This window comes from Chaetodon auriga, chromosome 24, assembly GCF_051107435.1.
Source record: "Chaetodon auriga isolate fChaAug3 chromosome 24, fChaAug3.hap1, whole genome shotgun sequence".
Lineage (NCBI taxonomy): Eukaryota > Metazoa > Chordata > Actinopteri > Chaetodontiformes > Chaetodontidae > Chaetodon > Chaetodon auriga.
The window spans coordinates 8,122,133-8,139,965 of record NC_135097.1 but is presented as its reverse complement, the minus strand read 5'-3'; the positions used below and the strand labels follow the sequence as shown (position 1 = coordinate 8,139,965).

General features: G+C 43.9%; 3 protein-coding genes across 8 annotated transcripts; 1 reads left to right on the top strand and 2 right to left on the bottom strand.

Moving 5' to 3' along the window:
- Positions 1-2,266: 2,266 nt before the first annotated feature.
- Positions 2,267-6,322, bottom strand: LOC143317460 (uncharacterized). Its single transcript, XM_076725615.1, has 17 exons — positions 6,244-6,322; positions 5,946-6,073; positions 5,713-5,853; positions 5,574-5,642; positions 5,312-5,482; positions 5,140-5,236; positions 4,845-5,053; positions 4,382-4,532; positions 4,108-4,316; positions 3,889-4,009; positions 3,600-3,805; positions 3,388-3,505; positions 3,137-3,309; positions 2,898-2,992; positions 2,687-2,817; positions 2,444-2,599; positions 2,267-2,357 (listed from the first exon to the last, which is right to left on the bottom strand). The coding sequence occupies exons 1-17, from the start codon at positions 6,320-6,322 to the stop codon at positions 2,311-2,313; spliced, it is 2,301 nt and encodes a 766-aa protein (XP_076581730.1). The 3' UTR covers positions 2,267-2,310.
- Positions 6,323-6,977: 655 nt separating this feature from the next.
- LOC143317459 (uncharacterized) lies at positions 6,978-11,426 on the top strand. Its single transcript, XM_076725614.1, has 17 exons — positions 6,978-7,183; positions 7,262-7,351; positions 7,683-7,834; positions 7,938-8,078; positions 8,149-8,490; positions 8,623-8,719; positions 8,815-9,032; positions 9,122-9,374; positions 9,442-9,650; positions 9,778-9,895; positions 9,975-10,180; positions 10,275-10,392; positions 10,481-10,653; positions 10,736-10,833; positions 10,911-11,029; positions 11,107-11,262; positions 11,334-11,426. The coding sequence occupies exons 1-17, from the start codon at positions 7,096-7,098 to the stop codon at positions 11,378-11,380; spliced, it is 2,625 nt and encodes an 874-aa protein (XP_076581729.1). The 5' UTR covers positions 6,978-7,095; the 3' UTR covers positions 11,381-11,426.
- Positions 11,427-12,048: 622 nt separating this feature from the next.
- Positions 12,049-17,168, bottom strand: LOC143316722 (uncharacterized). 6 transcript variants are annotated; one of them, XM_076724330.1, is made up of 19 exons: positions 16,933-17,168; positions 16,803-16,855; positions 16,342-16,431; positions 16,144-16,268; positions 15,916-16,059; positions 15,638-15,676; positions 15,338-15,514; positions 15,147-15,243; positions 14,844-15,061; positions 14,516-14,669; positions 13,961-14,187; positions 13,773-13,890; positions 13,369-13,583; positions 13,105-13,222; positions 12,843-13,012; positions 12,667-12,764; positions 12,478-12,590; positions 12,322-12,369; positions 12,049-12,161 (listed from the first exon to the last, which is right to left on the bottom strand). In XM_076724330.1, exons 1-19 carry the CDS (start codon positions 16,959-16,961, stop codon positions 12,070-12,072), a joined length of 2,325 nt encoding a protein of 774 aa, XP_076580445.1. In that variant the 5' UTR covers positions 16,962-17,168; the 3' UTR covers positions 12,049-12,069. The 6 variants fall into 6 exon arrangements, with proteins under 6 accessions (XP_076580445.1, XP_076580447.1, XP_076580449.1 ...); XM_076724332.1 differs by having other exon boundaries at positions 12,667-12,731; XM_076724334.1 differs by having other exon boundaries at positions 12,667-12,681.
- Between the last annotated feature and the right edge of the window lie 665 nt (positions 17,169-17,833).

Here is a 17,833-nt window from a genome sequence, read left to right as displayed (position 1 = left end):
CTCTCTGTACAGGCTCTTGGTGGTGCAGTTTAAGGAGGTTAGTAATGGCCTGGTCCTCCTCCTGGGTAAGCTGGAGGATGACCTGGCTTGGTCCCGCTGGAGGCTGGAGGGTTTTTATTTCAAAGGTGAGGCTGCCCAGATCCCTCATGGGGTGCGGTCCAGCTCTGAATGGATCTGGGGGGGCTGGTGGGGCCACGCAGGCGGACATAACCGGTGGCGGAGTGTTGAGCTTGAAGCAATCGATGACCTGATGGAAAGAAATGAGGGTGGAAAGAGAAATTTATTGAGGCGTTAATGGGAAGATGGAGCAGATAATGAAGTCTAATTGTGAGGATTTACACACTTATCCAGCATCATGACATTATAAGATCAAACAACTGGAGCTGGCAGTGTTCACTTTCACAGGAATAACATTGTTATTTTTTTCCTCCCAGTGTTTTCTTACTATCCGACCTCTTGGTTTCTGTTTCAGGTGCTTCCCTCATCTGCGCTGCTGTGCAATGAATTTGTGACTTTTTGATGCGTTAGCAAAATACAATCATCACAGGTCTCCCGGGAAAGTTGGCCCGAAAATGAAAGGCTGATGGCTGATACTATGTCTTGACTGTCAAAACAAAGCACCTCCTCTTTCGCTCTTGGTCTCAATTTCCTTCTAGCCCCCCTGGACAGGGTCTTAGCTCTGTCTGACAGGCCTGAACCAATCTTATTAAATGTCCTCTTCTGTCTGAGCCCCTCCATAAGCTCTCCCTCCACAAACCCCACCACCGTGTCCTGTGCCTATTCAATATACATGTACCAGTATTCCTAATTTTTGCATTAATTTTCCTCTTCCTCTGCATTAGTAACAATCAACACCAACAGCTTCTAATAACCCCGAATCTTGACTCAAATTCGACTGGATGGTTTTTATGTTTATCAGTGTGTTTGTCTTGTCTTGCAGGGACCAATGGTTATTGGGATATGAACAACTGGGCTTATGAAGTCTCAGCACTGACCACCCTCACCATCAACTCACTCCCAGCGTTGTGGATCCTCCACCCTGGGCTCATGGTGGGGTCAGAGTAGAAAAACTCTGCGGGACTGATGGCATCGACTGGAGGGAGGACAATGAGGCGTCAGTGAGTGTGCACGGCCACGTGAAGCTCTGAAACGGATGGGGCGGGGCTGACTCACCTGGCTGGTTGTAGCAGTCCTTGTGATGGTGCGCAAAGTCTGCAGCCATGTACAGAGGCAGGAAAGAGGGGTGGTGCAGGGTCTTGTTGGAGATGGGAGGCAGGGTTGGCTGCCCGGACCCCTGTTTGAGGAGACATATTGAAATACGGAAGCTTGAAAGATGAGAAACTCCGTGCAGATTGCTTTGCTTACAACTTATGTCGCAGTAAGTAAATTTGGGGTTCGAGAGCGCAAGGGACAAAACTCACAACACAGTGTCCTTCTTTGTTGCTCATGGTTGACTTTTCTGTTGTTCAAAGACAGCCAGAAGTGGCATCTAGCTGGTTACCTCACGTGTTCGTGTCAGAAGAGGCTAAAAGTCACAAATAAACAGTCGCGGTTACGTCTATGCTAGCAGCTAGCTAGCACCCCCTGCTGGTTCGCTAAAGAGACCCCGTGCATTACACTGATAAGAATTGCTGAAACTAATAAAGATTTTGTTTGTTTTTTGTAACCAGACAAAACAAAATATTATTAAGGGGAGAAACCACAGATAAAAACGTTTTTTTTCACGCACCTTTCAATTTTGAGATTTTGGCTTGGGCATTTTTTCCCGTAACATGTTTTCCATCAGCATCTTTAAGATTAGTGGAAAAAACATCTAACATTTGTTTATTGTAACTCAAATGAACTCATGTAATAGATACTGTATAATTTGCATATTTACACAGCAAATTTCAGCAAACTTTTTCAAATAGGCTGAAGTTAATAAACATTACAGCTGCAGGCAGTAAATCCTCTGGTTTTGTCATCTTGGGTTCATTTCAGTGTGCTGTATTTCAAGCTCAAGGCCATTGTGACCCAGGCTTATGGCCAGGTGTCTGTCTGTCTGGCAGCACTTGTGCTACACAATCAGTGTTCAAATTTCAGTGGCTATACAGAATGAAACTTGATGACTAAGACAATTATGACATTCAATGTTTGTAAAATATACTACAGTGCAGTTCAGTTCTATCCCCACCCCCTTTATCATGTGCCTTTCAACCCTAATAGACAGTTTTTCATCTCCATATTAGTATTAAAAAAAAATTCAGTACATGTAGGAACTCTTAAACAACTTTATTAAATTCAAAATTTTGTTTAAAAAAAGTATTTCCTTCAGCTGTGGGCTGCATCTACTTTTGCTTGTGATGATCCTGCTGCTCCTGTGAAGAGATGTGAAAAAAAATAGAAATTAGCAAAGTGAGACCTTATGTCTTACAAATGAATCTTAAACTGTTAAAATCCTCACCTCTTCTCATGCCACTGAAAAGATTATGAGTTTTAGAAACTTTAATGTAGCGAGCGGGTGGGTGGGCAGCAGGCAGGAATGGTATTCCTGCTGGTCTTCTGGTAGCAGGTCTGCTTTGTAGCGCTGTAGTGGGCTTGATGGTGGGACTCTGCAGACCTACAGTGCAGAGACAGCAGACATGCTCAAAATCCAAAATGCTGAGTGAGAACTGATCATTTCCTGCAGGTGAACGAGCTGCTGTACCTGCTGAGGGCTGGACATTGAGGGCTGTCGTGTGGACAATGCTGCCGAAACCAACTGTGTCGGACTCAAACCTGTACACTGAGAAGAGGCGATGGAGACCAGCCAGGGAATATGTACACTGCGCTAACACCCTGCAAGGCAAGAGGACCGCTTGAAGATATTGCACTAGATTACTGGTAGCTGCAGTAATGGCAAATAAGTCGATACATACCTCTCAGTGGCATCATTAGAAACTGCTTTGTTCATATTGAGGTACTTCTTGCTGTAGAAAATCTCATTTTGATAGGTCACATTTTCCTTGCCAAGCTAAAACGGTGCAAGCAAGGACACATTTATACAACATTCAGCACAGTCATAGATAAGTCAGTAAATTATGTGATGCCAAGTACAGAAAGGATTCAAGTCCTCTGTTGCCAGTGTTGATAGTTTCACATTAGTAAGTAGTAGTACCATGACTGTGGATCCACAGCTGTTCAGTGGAAAAGAAAAGAAAGCCCTGGTGTTGTCTGCCTCTTTGGGTCCACAGTATTTGTCTCTCAGGTTGGTTCTAGCAGGAAGTCCTCCACTTGGGATGGCCAGAGACAAGTCCGCCACCACTGTCATCCTCCCATCAGTTGAACACACTATAGAGAAACATTTAGCACGTGTCACTATATAAGACCCACCCACTCTTAACAGTAAAAAGAACAGGATGTTCTTACTAATGAGTTCAGTTGTAGTGAATTGACACGTCTTCACAGCGGAGCTCTGGACCTGTGATGTTTCACGATCCCGCACAAGGATCTCAAAAGTGCCTAAGAATCCCTTCAAAGTCACATCCTGTAAAACACATGCAGAGTTGAGTTCCATCTTAAAAGGAAACCAACACTACAAACAAGAGTTAATGGTTCCAATAAGTCATTTCTCCTGTCACCTTGTACTCGTAGCCATGAGTGAAGAGCGGCACATCCAGCAGTAGACTCTGGCTGTCGTTGCTCATGATGTAGCCGTGCTGGGCTGCCAGCTCTGAGGTCAGTGGGTCTGAGCCGATACTGATCTCCCACAGGTAATCGAAAGGCCGGTGGTCCAGTTTGAAGCTGATCCCAGACTCGGAACAGACGGCGTCAAAGGTTGGAGGAGCTGTAAATACAAGATAAGTCACTCTGCACACCATTTATACAAATAGTAACCACAATTTTTTATTTTTTGATTTAATGACTTACAGACATCTGTGAACAATGCTTCAATAGACACCAGGTGGTAATAGGACTTGTTTTCAGGCAAAACAGTTAGCGTATAGTTGATGTCCAGCCTATACTGAAGAACTGCATCTTCTTTAGAGAACTAGGAGACAAAATACAACCATGACTGAGCTCAGACAGTTTAAAAAAGGAGCAAAATGCAGTTGGCTTAAATCAGCTTACTTCAAAAAGACCTTTTACCTGATGTGTGACAACTGGGTCATCAAAAGGCACCTTCAGAGTGTAGCCAAGAGTGTTGTTGGGATGAACAATTTTTGTGATTGTATGAATGCTTGTATTTGAAAAGGGAAATGTACATTCGTGATCATTCAAATGAAGAGCAGCCAACTCAACGTCTTCAGGGACATCTCCGAGGTAGACGGTGAACACACGTTCCTCAAGAACCGTTCCTGAAATGAGGAGCCATTCAGATTATGGTTTGCGTCAACTTGACAAGTGTCGTCATTAGACTTACGGTTTTCGGTGAAAACAGGGCGTGGCAGCAGGGGAGTGGCCAGTGTCCTGTGGAATCGGATCCTGGTCTCGACATGATCCTCATCCACCAGGATTTGCTCCAAGTAGAGATGAAAGACATAAAATTCATAGAGATCGCCAGACACGAAGCTCTGCAACACACACATGCAGTTTATGAAGGTATACAGCTCAGATATGCTGCTAGACAGCTTTTCCTAACATGTTTCTTGTTTGTTCTTAATACATCATGCTGCCAGATTAAAAGAAATCAGTGCACCATGTACTAAAAATTGTACTCCCTGGAGAGTTGCATTTTATACCTGCTAAAAATAGTTTAATGCAGCAGCAGGGATGTCAATTTGAAAGTCTTTGAACATCCCTTCATCGCCAAATTATTTTACAGTGACCAAGATTATCAGGGCAAGAGTTACTGTCCTAATTTATGGACCTTGAATGGATCTGACCTTCCTGTATCCTCCATCAGCGTTGTAGGGGATGCTGAGCTGGACTGTGGTGTTGTGCGTCTCCACAATGCAGCCTCTCTCCTCTGCAACTGCCCGCTCCACGAGTGCGCCATCAAGTCCAATGTTGAGCTGTGAGCCGTCAAGACCTGGGTACAGCACCTCTGGAGTCTCCCACAACATGTAGCCGCTGTCATCATATGATGCCTCATCTGTTGAAAAGACACCAATATTGCAATTTAAACTGTAAATTCTTGTGTGAAATGTAGCTACAGCAAGTACAGGCTGTCATACTGACACATGGAGCAAGCAACCACCAGGTCCATCATGAGGACAACCCAGCCTTGTCTGGAGAACACCGTTGCATGGACCACCTCTACTGGAACACCATTCACCTGGAGAGAGACTCAATCAAAACCTGCTTTAGACTGAATGTTTTACAACAGAGACATTATACATCGGTGGTGTACCTCGGTGCTGAATGAGTCAGGTTGTCCGTATGGTGTACGAAACACAAGCCTTCCATCTGTCAAGTCAAACGCATAACCTTGCTTACGAGCTTCAGAGAGGTTCATGGGCGGCAGCTGCTCCTCTGCTCTCTGAAACATCACCTGCCAGTCTGAAGTGGTGGAGCTATGTGCCTGGGAAGAGATTTAAAGTCTTCATAAGAAGAGAGTGGCACTTGACAACACAAAGTAAGAACATAATGCAACAGTGACTTGAAAAATTTACAGGTTTGAGGGCATTCCAGTCATCCATCTTTGTCCCAGATGAACAGGTGACTTCACTCCTCACAGATACCTGGACAGAAACCAGAATTACTTAATTTGAAATGATCCTATGAGTAAAGAAATAATCCAACCAAGCTTACTTCCATGTAGTTGGCCTCACAGGTGACCTCTCTGGGGGACCAGGGGAGAGTGGGAGAACAGGTCTTGTTCAAGGCGTACGTAGCCTCCTTTCCTTCATGTGTTGCAATCAGGTTGAAGTTGAATGTGAACACTTCATCATCCTGAAAGACGCCGTAACATAAGTCGTACAAAAACGCTCAACCTCATAATTCTAATTAATCAAAAAACTGATTTATATGCCATTTGTACATACTTTGTTGTCAGTGTGAGAGCTGAAATAAGATGCTCGGAGCTCCACATGGCCCTGCAGAGGGACAACACTGATAGTGTAGCCAGACTTTGCTGCATACTCCTCAGTGATGGCATACACACCTGTCTCATCTGAAAGAGAAAGTTCTGTGACTAAATACATGAAATAAATCCATTATTTACATGTGGACTACAGGTACATAAAACTCCTAGATTATTTCCCTCTTAGCAGAGCCATGTTTTAGATAGTGACAATCTGAAAGCGTTTACATAACAGCATGATAAAGCTGTGCATAACTTACCAACAGCCTCAAAGCGAGGGTCCTCCCCAGTGAAGGAGAGATCAACAGCTATCATCAAGTAACGATCAAGACACGCCATCTCAAGTACTTCTGTGTGCACAAAGAAGTCAAGGTCAAAATATTGACACCCTATTAGCGATTGCAAGTCTATAAGCCAGTATTTTAATTACCATTTGGAATGCCTGTGCATTTTCCGGTTGACCACATAGACAGGATTAAGGCCACGCTGTAAGAGAAAGAATGTGTCTCTTGCCTGCAAAAATGTCAGCACAAATAAAACTTAATAGCTTGTCAATCGCCTTTAAAACAACTTACCCAAGGCAAAACCTAAAAGCCATAACCACTGATGTGTTGGCCGTGTCTAAAACTAGCCTAGCTGCTAGCAAACTACACCTCCCAGCCAACACAAGGTAAAGTGAAACACTTGCTTGGTATATCCTGGCCAAACCATGTGGCTCTGTCTCCTACACCAGCTTTTATAAATCCATTTCTTGACTCATGAGGCTGAAAGGAGGGCAACTCTAATCTCATCAGCTGCAACTGATTCAAAGCCAGCTTTGATTGTTAATGAGCTGCACATGTGGCTGTAATGACTGAGGGCCTCTGGTTGGTTGGTGAAGAAACGGACTTAAAAAGCTGGTGTAGCAGACACCACCACATGCTGCAAGTTTGGCCAAGAAATACATCAAGAAGCAGTTCACTTTAGCTTGTGTTGGTTAGCAGGTGTAGTTTGCTAGTGGCTAGGCTAGCTTTAGACCCTGCCAGCACTCAATGACTATGGCCTTTGGGTTTTGCATTTGGTAAAAGATTTTCAGTGTCATTTACATACTGCAGGCTGTTTAGCACACCTGTATGTTTATAAGTTATATGTCTTTGTCTTACAGCCTGGTCTTGCTCCTGTCTATGTGGAAAACTGCAAAGTGTGATCAGATTCCCGACGGTAAGAATTAAAATGTCTGCTACAACACATGCCTGTACTCATTAGCACATTAAGAACTGAGCTTGTTTGTTCATACAGGAATGATTCATAAGGAGTGTCGTGATCGCTTCCTCATGATAGCTGTTGATCTCTCCTTTGCTGGGGCTGAACCTCACTTTGAGGTTGTCGGTAAGTCCTGCACAGCTTCATTACTGACCACAAAAGGACTCCGCAACCATTTGCCATGTGTAATTAAGAATATCGGTTATTTCCAACCCTTTACTGATTACACTGATAACTGGGGAGGTGGGGAAATTGCCAGGTGTGTTCAGTTGAAAGCGCTTACTCTTGAGTCACAGTGGCTCTTGAACCTTGGTGTCTTCTGCCATTTCTAAAGGTTGAAATGCCATGTTTTAATGTTGGTTACATTTTAAGTACATTACTTAAGTAAAGCTGATATTGAATCAAAAGTGCAAGAACAGTTTTTGTGCACACAGAGACTTATATGATTGTCCTCCAGATGAGACAGGTGTGTACCCCATCACTGAGCATTATGCTGCAACATGTGGCTACAGCATCAGCATTCATCCTATGCTGGGCCATGTGGTACTACGAGCCTCTTACTTCAGCTGTCACACTGACAACAAAGTATGTATAAATGGCAGAAACGATGTCTTTTATCCACAAAAACCTAACTACAGATGAAGTACTTTACAACCCATAGGAGTTACAATTCTGACACCCTTTATACAACCTTATTTCATGGGTCTTTTAGGATGATGAAGTCTTCACATTCAACTTCAACCTGATAGCAACACATGAAGAAAATCAGGTTGCCTATGCTTTGAATGAGACCTGTTCTCCCACTCTCCCGTGGTCTGCCAGAGAGGTTACCTGTGAGGCCAACTATATGGAAGTAAGCTTAATTTCATTGTAACATTTACTAAAGACAATTCAGGTGCTTGCTAACCCTGATTTCTCTGCAGGTATCTGTGAGGAGTGACGTGGCCTGTCCAACTGGCACGAAGAAAGACGACTGGGATGCTGCAGTCCAAACGGCATGTTTGATATTATCTTTTGGGAAATTTAGAATTTGTCATATGTGGTTGGTATACCATAACATGCAATTAAATAACCACATTAAATTCTCTTTCCAGGCCTATACCTCAGCCATCTCAGATTGGCAGTTAATGTTTCAGAGGGCAGAGCAGGAGATGGTGCCCATGAGCTTTAATGAAGCTAGGAAGCAGGGCTATGCATTTGACTTGACAGATGGAAGGCTTGTATTTCGAACACCGTATGGACAACCTGACTCACTCAGCATCGAGGTGAACCAATAAAGCAAAATTTCTCGCACTTTATATTTGAAATACCTAAACTTTAAAATGACCAATTTATTAGTAATGCCTGTGTTGCAAAGCTTAGTCCAAAACAGGCTTTGATTCTGATGCTCTCTCCAGGTGAATGGTGTTCCAGTAGAGGTGGTCCATGTGATTCTGTTCTCCAGACAGAGCTGGGTTGTCCTGATGGTGGACCTGGTGGCTGCTTGTTCCATACGTCAGTATTAGAATCTTTTGCTATACTTTCTCTTTTTTTTTTTTTCATTGCAATTGACATTGGCTTCAGCTGTAACATTGGTGTCATGCCCACAGATGAAGGATCGTATGATGAAAGCGGCTACATGATGTGGGAGACTCCCATAGTGCTGCACCCGCTGGTGTCAAGTCTACATGAGACACAGCTCAACATTGGTGTCAATGGTGAACTTGTAGAACAGCCAGTTGCACAGGAGAGAGGCTACATTGTGGAGAAGCACAACACCACAGTCCAGATCAGCATCCCTTACAACGCTGAAGGAGCATTCAGGAAGGTCAGAACTGATGATATAGTCTTGGCAGTCAAAAATCAGGATCAAATTTATGGCACACTGGAGAGATGCGCTGACATGCATTAAAGCAGGTTTGGTATTCAGGAAATGTTTATCTAACAGCATATGGTATTCACTTAAGGAGGCATGTTAAACCTGATACTACTCCTTCACACTTCCTGTATCTTTTGCAGAGTTTGGTGTCTGGCGACCTCTACGAGTTTTACATCTTTAATCTCTACTTGGAGCAAATCTCAGTGGACGAGGATGGCGTTGACACCAGACTTCGCTTTCACAGGACACTGGCCTCTCCCTTGCTGCCACGCCCTGTTTTCACTGAAAACCGTAAGTCTCTAAGGATGAGACATTTGTTACATTTATGCACCGTAATCTGAATGTCTCCTCATTTCAGGAACAGTTCATGAAGAACACATGTTCATGGTCTACCTCGGAGATGTCCCTGCAGACGTCGAGTTGGCTGCTCTTCATTTAAATGATCATGAATGTACATTGCCTTCTACAAATGCAAGCAGCCACACGATCACAAATGTTGTTCATCCCAACAACACTCATGGCTACACTCTGAAGGTGCCTTTTGATGACCCAGTTGTCATAAAGCAGGTAAAAGGTCTTTGAATTTTGACCAGTGGCATCTTCAGATGTGATGCTGGTTTATATTATCTAACCTTCAACCTGCTTAGCTCAGTCACAACTTCTATTTCCTTTTTTTTTTTTTTTTTTCTTCTAGTTCTCCAAAGAAGATGCAGCAATGCATCTCAGGCTGGACATCAACTACACACTGACCGTTGTACCCGAAAATGAGGCTTTTCACCACCTGGTATCAGTAGTGGCATTAACAGACGTCTGTAAGTCGCCAACCTTATTTTTAGACTTGGTCAATCCTACTTGTGCATGAAGCAGTTACCCATTATCTTGTATTTACAGCTCCTCCAACCTTTGACGCCGTCTGTTCCGAGTCTGGGATCAGCTTCAAACTGGACCACCGGCCTTTCGATTACCTCTGGGAGATCGTTATTGGATCAGACCCGCTGACCTCAGAGCTGGCAGCCCAGCACGGCTACATCATGAGCAACGACAGCCAGAGTCTACTGCTGGATGTGCCGCTCTTCACTCATGGCTACGAGTACAAGGTGACAGGAGAAATGACTTATTGGAACCATGAAGTCTTGTTTGTAGTGTTGGTTTCCTTTTAAGATGGTGCTCAATGCTGCATGTGTTTTACAGGATGTGACTTTGAAGGGATTCTTAGGCACTTTTGAGATCCTTGTGCAGGATCGTGAAACATCACAGGTCCAGAGCTCCGCTGTGAAGACGTGTCCATTCACTACAACTGAACTCATTAGTAAGAACATCCTGTTTTTTTTTTTTTTTACTGTTAAGAGTGGGTGGGGTCTTATATAGTGACATGTGCTAAATGTGTTTCTCTATAGTGTGTTCAACTGATGGGAGGATGACAGTGGTGGCGGACTTGTCTCTGGTCCTCCCAAGTGGAGGACTTCCTGCTAGAACCAACCTGAGAGACAAATACTGTGGACCCAAAGAGGCAGACAACACCAGGGCTTTCTTTTCTTTTCCACTGAACAGTTGTGGATCCAAAGTCATGGTACTACTGCTTATTAATATTAAATGTTATACAGTTACACTCATTCTGGAAGTTAAATCTACTTATGCCTTTGTTTGTCCAGCTCAGTAAGGACGATGTGACCTATGAAAACGAGATCTTCTTCAGCCAGAGTTTGCCTGCTCTGAAAAATCCAGCAGGATCCAGCAATGATATTGCCAGGTGGATCTTCAACCCCAGCTTTTGTTAGTTACCCCTCCTGAACTAGTCATAAGACTATTATCCCTCTTGCCTTGCAGGGTGTTAGTGCAGTGTACATATCCTCTGGCTGGTCTCCATCGCCTCTTCTCGGTGTACAGGTTTGACTCGGACACAGCTGGTGTTGGCCGCATTGTGCATTCTGCACACTCCACTGAAGGTAGGTGGTTCAATCAAACCACACTATCAACCTATATTTTCATTCCATGCGGACATTTGTTTGGTCCTGTATTCTAGGTGTACAGAGTCCCACCATGGAGCCCACTACAATGCTTCAACCACTAGTGCCCACCACCAGGCGTACCAGAAGGCCTGTCTCAGTACGACCTGGCTACCAATCCCCTGCTCAGTACATCAAAGTATCCAGCTTTTTACAGAATCATTCTAAGAAAGGTCGGTATTAAGTAAAACCTTAAATCAAAAATGGAAGTTCTAAGTTTCGAAATCTTTAATTCTCTTCACAGGAGCTAGAGGATCTTCACAAGTCAAAGTAAACACTCCTGGGTTTTGAAGGACTGAACATGTCTTAACTGAAACTCAATAAATTTGTATTTATAAGAAAACAAATGTGCAGGCTGTCACTTGGGTCTTGAATTAACACTACTGTACATTAAAAGGACAAACCAACCTGCGTTGGTAGCTGGAAGGAAGAGCGACATAGTTTGAGTTACAGGTCTGCTTCAGTGCAGATACAGATCTAAGTTTTGGTATATAAACCTGTTTGACTTGAACAAATTCAAAGTTGCTCATCTCTAAAATATGTAGCATGATTCCACATGTAACTCTATTGGGATGGTGCTCAATGTGAAGAAATTATTACTATGAATATCCTCGCTGCACCATTACTAAAGTTCACATTGTGATTGATAGTGATCCAGCTTTGGGTTGCTCCTTGACCCTTAAAAGTGAGCTGGCCCACTGTGGGCTTTTTCCCTTCCTAAACATCTCCCTGACTATAAGGTTTACTCATGCTATTAACCAACATGCTTATTTTCTTACCATTATTGGCCTTGGCATTTAAGTAAATGCATAAAAAGCACCAAAACTCCCTATTTCAGTATCACACCATGCCAGCATTTTTAAATACTCTATAATTAACAAAATCAAAATGAAATGATCATTTAATTTCTCTTATTTTAGGATAAACACTAAAGATCAAACAATTCAAAACAAACCTGATTTAAAAACATAAAATTGTGTTCATTTATTCAATTTGCAGGTCAGGTATGCAGAAGCCCATGAGCAGAGCACAAGGAGCAGCAGCATGGAGACAAGTGTCCATGTGATCCTCACTGTAGCTCCAGAAAAGAGACAAGAGGTTAAACATCCTGTTACTTACACAGCAGTAAAATTATCTTGGACAGCTCCATAATGACTCCGTTCAGTCTCAATACAAATAAGATTTGAACATTAAGCATAGAGGTAACATTTACAGTTTCACAGCAACACTACCTTGATGATGGTTTTGCTGTCTTTCCAAATTCACCCATTTTCTTTGATCTGTGGTTTGGAAAAAAGTCACATTTACATAATGTTAAATGTCAGTCGCAGATCAGCTTTTCCAAATTCTAACTGAAGTCACAGTTTTACACACACACACACACACACCTGTGTTTGCAGCCTCCCTGCGTGTGCGTTTGACTGGCAGAGAGGAGTTGAATGGGTGATGGATAGCAACAGTGCTTGTCTCGTTGGCTGGGTATCGACACTGAACTGTCAGCCTGAAACAGACAAGACTGACATCAACACTATCATCTGGTTTACAGACAGACTGAGCTCAGTGTGTAGCTTCCTCACCTGTATGGAGAATCTCTGTGTATGAGAGGATCGTCAAAGGGCAGAAAATCTTGAGGGTAACCGATCTGATTTTCATAAACGAGGAAATTTCCTTCAGTCTGAGGAAATATGAGATCAGGAAAGAGGCCAAGATGCTGTATTTTCTGTGTGAATTTCAAGTAATTGATGGATCTCACCGTTACAGTTGTCCCACAGGAGTCCAGGCTGAAGCTGAACAGGGCTCTGGCACTGTCCGTCTCCAGTGGAACACAGCTGGGGTCCAGTAGGGTGGTTCGGTTGGGCTGAGTGGGCGGGATGGTGTGGGTGGTGTCGACTACTGCCACCATCCTCCCCTCTGGCAAACACACTGTCAGAAAAAGGCTGCGAGCATCAGGGTTTTCAGAAGCTAAGACCAGAATGTTAACTTTTTCTACCTCAGTCTGAGATTGCAGTGGGTACCTAGTAGCTCTCTAACAGGAAAGGTGCATTTATGGACAAGACTGTCCTCCACTTTGAGAGACTCTGCGTCCACAACGGACACTTCCACTCCAGAGACAATACCCTGCAATGTCAGCTCCTGCATGGGGAAAAAACAAGCTGGCAGAAGGGAGCAAAGGAGTGTTTGTGCTTGTAAACAAGTAAGATGGAGATTAGGCATTGGGCAAGAAAAAAACAAATTAAGTGAAATGAAGCTAATGTAAAGCAGAAACTACAGTTGATCACCCCATAGTTCATCACAGGGCTGTTGGAGGGGATTTCCACAGTCAAGTAGTCGTCCTCCGCCTCCACCACGAACCCACCCGTCTCCACCAGGTCCCAGTCCAGCCTGCGGGCTCCGAGGAAGAGCTCCCACTGCAGCTCGGCCTGGGCCCCATGGTGCAGCAGCAGCAGCAGGCTGCTCTCAGTGCACTTCCCCTCCAGGTTGGGGGAACTTGGAGCTGCAGCAGGACAGACAGGGAGTTCATGTTCGAGAGGCAGGAGAAGAGTTTAATACTTGATTTTTAAATTGAAACAGGTTGGCAATAATATAAATAACAAATGTTGTTCTAATTATGGAGACAAAACATAAAACCATCAATGTATTCATTTAATCTGCACCAACTGGTCTGAATCGATGTGATACTCACCTGTGTATTCAACACTATGCTCCATAGAGGCTTGATGATAAAGCACCTCTCCACTGGTCAAGATGTTAAGAATGAAGGTGAAAGAGAGGCTGTACCTCTCATAGCCACCGCCTATATGCTGGGATTAGACAGGTTGTTTCAGACATTTTGAACTTGTGCACGTAATAAAACTGCTCAATCAGGCTCACCTCTGGGATTATTTTCGGGTGTGACACTGGAAAATAAAGCTGGTAGGAGTGGCTCCCGTTGGAGTGGGAGATCCTGGAGACGTTGAGGTCTGCGGCGCTCTGTGTTTGGTGGCTCTGGGTCCAGGTTAAAAGGTCGCCGCCACCGTCTACAGTCACCTTCTGGAGGGAAACATCAGCAGCGAAGAGGCCTAAAGTGACGGAAAACAATCCCTCAGATGGGACTGTGTCTGTGGTGAGAGAGGGTGATGTTCAATACACTGGAGAGAGGGATATTAAATCATGGCATAAAGTATCAACTACATGCAAAATCCCATTTAAAATAATGACACTGACGTCCAGGGCAATTACATGTGTTCCACTTTTATGCTTTACAGACAATACTCTTTCAAATGTGTGATATTATACCTACAATAACTAACTTGTTTTTGTAGTTTTCAGACATTTTACATTTATTACACACGATACCAGCCCGACTGCACAATCTGTATGTTTATTACTCTTTTTCACTTAATTATGCATCAATAAATAAGCCAACATGACCTAAGAAAGCCTCACTGTTGGTGAAGACTGGGATTTGTGGGACGAGAGGAGTCTTAAGGCGCCTGAAGGAGCGATGCTGTGTGAGAGGCCAGCGCTCGTCCTCCCACTGCCTCATGAAGAACAGACCCACTGACATGGACTGGCTGTACTGCCCCCTCACAACACCGCTCTGGAAGAATCACAGCAGACACTCTGACAGGCTGAACCCAGATCAGCCACTCAAAAAAAATGCAGTTATTCTGATTTCTCTTTCTTTCTGTCCACATTTTAACTGTTATCAACAAATAGACTGATTCACACCACTGTGGGAACCATTGTCCTCTAGTACATCTTATTTGTATACCTGAATGTGTCCACCATAAGCTCCTAAAGGTATCCTGACCTCCAGTCTCCCTTCCTGCAGGCCCATCTTGAATCCCCTCTCTTTATTCTCAGACTCACTCAGAGCCTGGCTGCTCGCTCCGACCCTCACGCCTCTGTCCCTGAACTGACCGTGGACTAGCGGAGACAGAATATAAGGGACAGTCCACAGGAGGTCAGCCCCATCTGCTGTAGCCTCATCTGGGGGTGAGAGTGGGGAGAGGAAAGAGACATTGCACTCTGGTCTCTCACAGTTTTCAACATGAAACTGATGAACCGTACTAACACAGAGCGCAGGCGACGGTGGCGTCAACAGCCAGGAAGCTGCTCTGGAGTCGGAACAAGATGGTCGCTCTGACAATCTCTAAATCCACTCCCCTCTCCTGTGGAAAAACACACACCCACACACAGCATCCACTAATTAACTGAATGATGCGGGCCCAGTAATCCCCAGTAAACAATACTGTCTCTGAGTACCTTGACGAAGTATGAGAGAGGGGCGGAGTAGGGACAGCGGAGGGTGAGGTGTGAGCCGCGGAGTGAGATGTGGTAACCCAGAGCAGCAGCCTCGATCAGGGGCAAGACCCTCGCTTCCTCTGGTCTCTGGTCATCTCTGTGGAACATAACAGCCATGTCTGCTCCGTCAGCTCCCTGCTGAACGACAAAGAGGCGTCTAAGCAACTTATCTGACATGAATGAGTGTAATTTATGAAGCCATCGAGTGAAACATCAGACAATAAATGCAAATACATCTCTCGGAATGTGCCACATACAAACCTTGTCCTCATGTTTGGATGTAATGGCCTGGATGGACACCTAGAGAGGGAAAGACGAGCCTTGAAACACCTTCACGAATTGTTTGTTTGTCAGTCATGTGACTTATAGACTACCATAGATAGTAGTGTAAAACAATCATCGTTCTAAGATTTGTCTCATCTTAACCCATCAGTGGGTAGAAAGGTTTGATCTCACTTTTTCCACCTCATCTTGGGCTTTAATTCTGAGTCACAGCGTAAGTGTGGATGTGATGACATAATGCAGATTCAGTGACTCACCTCCATGTAGTTCTCCTCACAGACCATCTCTCTGGTGCTCCACTGGCTCTGGAGTGAGCAGTGGAGCTGGAGGGGATACGCCGCCACCTTCCCATCTGCCTGCAGGTTCACAAACCACAGACCCAGGTGATAGTCTGTGCCCCTCTGCAAAGGAGACATACAGATGTTGCGTGTTATTAAGAATGCAACACATCAAAACATAAAAAAACATAGAAAAAAAAAATCTACCTTGCTGTGAACATGACAGGCCAGGAAGGAGGCACGAAACACCAGGTCTCCAACGTCAGTGATCAGGACGGTGTAACCACAGAGCGTGGCCTCCTGATCGGACAAGAGGTGGACTCCATGCTGGTCTGGTGGTTTACAGTAAAACGTCATCAACAAATGAACCCAAACATTTTTCTCAAGGAGGATAAAGAAACACACCTTCAAAGTCAAAACGGATCATCACGCCGAGGAAGCTGGACTTGACAGAGAGCCAGAAGTGACGCTCGAGACATCTGGTCTGAAAGACTCCTGAAAACATTAAGAAACAAGTGTTTTATTAGTAATATTGTATTAATCTCAGCCATATCATCATACACAGTGTGAGGAACTCCTGTAATGTTAAGAGAGGCAATAAAACAAAAATAGCAAACAGTATTTGCCATATCCTATATATGATTTCAGACAAGTGCTCTGTCACAGCAATATTTCCCCTGTGGACAGACATTTAATAGTCCTGGCTTGTAGGACTGTGTACATGAGAAGGTAATATAGGGTACGGAAACCATTTTATTAGCATGGCTGAAGTAATATCCACCGGTCCTTCTCATTCCTGGGTGATGTCAGGAAACAGGTACTTCTTGGCTTTAAGGTCAGGCTTATTGTCACTGAACTGGTCTTACCTGTCGGCACTGGACCGGTGACACAGAAAGGTGAAGCGACGAGCAGCAGCGCGCTGAAATAACACACATCATGAGTCTCTGCATGAGGCTCTATTTAAACTGCGCTTTGGCCTCTCACTTTGAAACTCACCCACACAAAATATGGAGAAATAGCTTCATATTCCGAGCGCATACGCGACACGAGACTCATTTGAGTGAATACGCCTCGATTTTGAAAGCTGTCCGTCGTGTTTACCTGCGGAAAGGTCGCCATTTTGACCGACTCACCTGTTAATGGAGACGCTAATGAGCGCACACTTTTTTTTTTTTTTTTTGGAAAAATATGATAAATGTCTTAGAATTAAAAGTAGGTTAATTTAGCAAAAACATTTCGTGATGCATTTATGTCCTTTGAGGCTCTGAATAAAAATGTGATCTTACAGCGACACCCAGTGGACAGAGATGATGGTTACAATATAAATACACAGCGAACATGAGATCATTCACCATTGATGGCAGAGGTGGAGTGGATGACTGAGTAAAGCTGTGCTCGCTGATCTTCATATACTGTAAATGTTTCCTCCAGTTATCGTTTAATAATTAGCTTCATCTGCCATCACTTTGCAAACAATAAATGAGCAAAAATAACTTCAGTACAGTTTAGTTGATGAACAGATTCAAATTTTTAATGCAAAATATTATCGACATGTAAAGTACATTTTATTTATTATAGATTAAGGTGGCCATTAAGGTCAGATTTTGGATCCAGGACTTGCACTTGTAATTCCTCCAGGAAGTTTATTTCAGTTGATTCTACTTGGTCAGGTGATAGGCAGACATGCTGTATCTTTTAACCTTGAAGCATTGGAGTACATCAGTGTTTGCCTTAAATCTTTTGAGGTCAACAGTGCACAGTGGTGATTGTGTCTGCTTCTCCACGAACAGATCAGCATATTTATCTCCATCTAAACAGTATATTCCTCTCTGACCGCCGCAGCCCTCAGGCTGTTTTTTGATTGAGTTTAAATACTAATAATTCTTGTTGAAGTCCG

Bases quoted from the DNA above. Each gene is read 5' to 3' on its own strand.
- LOC143317460 (XM_076725615.1), bottom strand. From the start codon at position 6,322: ATGGCGTGTCTTGATCGTTACTTGATGATAGCTGTTGATCTCTCCTTC. The intron at 5,054-5,139 runs GTCAGTATGACA...TCTTTTCAACAG, and splicing joins GGTGGTTGCTTGCTCCATGT to ATGAGGCATCATATGATGAC. The intron at 3,806-3,888 runs GTAAGTCATTAA...TTGTATTTACAG, and splicing joins AGCATTGTTCACAGATGTCT to CTCCTCCAACCTTTGACGCC.
- LOC143317459 (XM_076725614.1), top strand. From the start codon at position 7,096: ATGTTTATAAGTTATATGTCTTTGTCTTACAGCCTGGTCTTGCTCCTG. The intron at 7,184-7,261 runs GTAAGAATTAAA...TTGTTCATACAG, and splicing joins GTGTGATCAGATTCCCGACG to GAATGATTCATAAGGAGTGT. The intron at 9,033-9,121 runs GTCAGAACTGAT...GCATTAAAGCAG, and splicing joins CTGAAGGAGCATTCAGGAAG to GTTTGGTATTCAGGAAATGT.
- LOC143316722 (XM_076724330.1), bottom strand. From the start codon at position 16,961: ATGAAGCTATTTCTCCATATTTTGTGTGG. The intron at 15,677-15,915 runs GTGAGTCACTGA...TTCCCTCTCTAG, and splicing joins GTGAGGAGAACTACATGGAG to GTGTCCATCCAGGCCATTAC. The intron at 12,765-12,842 runs GTGAGATCCATC...ATATTTCCTCAG, and splicing joins CCTGTGGGACAACTGTAACG to ACTGAAGGAAATTTCCTCGT.